Here is an 883-nt window from a genome sequence, read left to right as displayed (position 1 = left end):
GTGTGTGTGTGTGTGTGTGTGTGTGTGTGTGTGTGTGTGTGTGTGTGTGTGTGTGTGTGTGTGTGTGTGTGTGTGTGTGTACGTGAGTGTGTACGTGGGTGTGTGGGGAGGGGACAAACGGGAGAGGACGAGAGGTCGAAAATAGAGGAAACAACTTGCAGGATACAGGTGGTGGCTCTCATCATTTCGTCGAGCGTCGCTGCAGAGCTGCTGCCCGCCCGCACCCCAATGTCCAAGCCGCGCCCTCCGCGCCTCCAACCAGTGGTGGCCCTTGCGCTGGCACCACCTTTGGCTCGGATCTCCTCCGCCTCTCCCACCCCTCCGACTGCGCAGGGCTGCTGCTCCCTCAAATGAGATACACTCTCTCAAACGCACGCCCCGCACATCTTTCCACACATGAATCTCGGGCGTGCTGCTCGCCAAAACACCTCACCACCGCGTCCGGCAGCATGAGCCTGACGTCCTCCTTGGCGTCCCACAGCCCCGGCTCCTCCCCCGCCCGCGCGACGTTGATGAGCTGGCACGAGGCCAGGACCGGGTTCATGAAGAACCTGAGGGGACACGAGGTGCAGGTCAGTGTGTGTGTCGATGAATCTAGTACTTAAATCGACACACACACATACACACACACACACACACACACACACACACACACGTGGGCGCACGCGCGCGCATGTAGACACAAAACGAACCTGCACAATCAATTCACCCTCTGCTCTCATGCACCCACCTAACAGCGCCCCTACCCACCAACCCATCCACCCCTTGACCCACCCATCCATCCAACACCCCCCCCCCCCCGAAAACACACAAAACGCACCTCGGCTTGCTCGTCGCGCACACCCGCGTCGTCGCGCTCAGCGCCTTGGCCCCCAGCGTGAGC

General features: G+C 60.6%; 1 protein-coding gene across 1 annotated transcript in view; it reads right to left on the bottom strand.

Moving 5' to 3' along the window:
- Window positions 1-883, bottom strand: part of MNEG_8378 (hypothetical protein) — a gene marked incomplete at both ends in the record, with an annotated part of 4,288 nt that overhangs the window by 1,203 nt on the left and 2,202 nt on the right. Inside the window, one exon of the mRNA XM_014043147.1 lies at window positions 434-551. Within this exon, the coding sequence (XP_013898601.1) occupies window positions 434-551 (118 nt within the window). The remainder of the gene's footprint in view (window positions 1-433; window positions 552-883) is intronic.

The sequence above is a fragment of the Monoraphidium neglectum genome (genome assembly GCF_000611645.1).
Source record: "Monoraphidium neglectum strain SAG 48.87 unplaced genomic scaffold scaffold01585, whole genome shotgun sequence".
Lineage (NCBI taxonomy): Eukaryota > Viridiplantae > Chlorophyta > Chlorophyceae > Sphaeropleales > Selenastraceae > Monoraphidium > Monoraphidium neglectum.
This window is presented reverse-complemented; position numbering and strand designations above follow the sequence as displayed.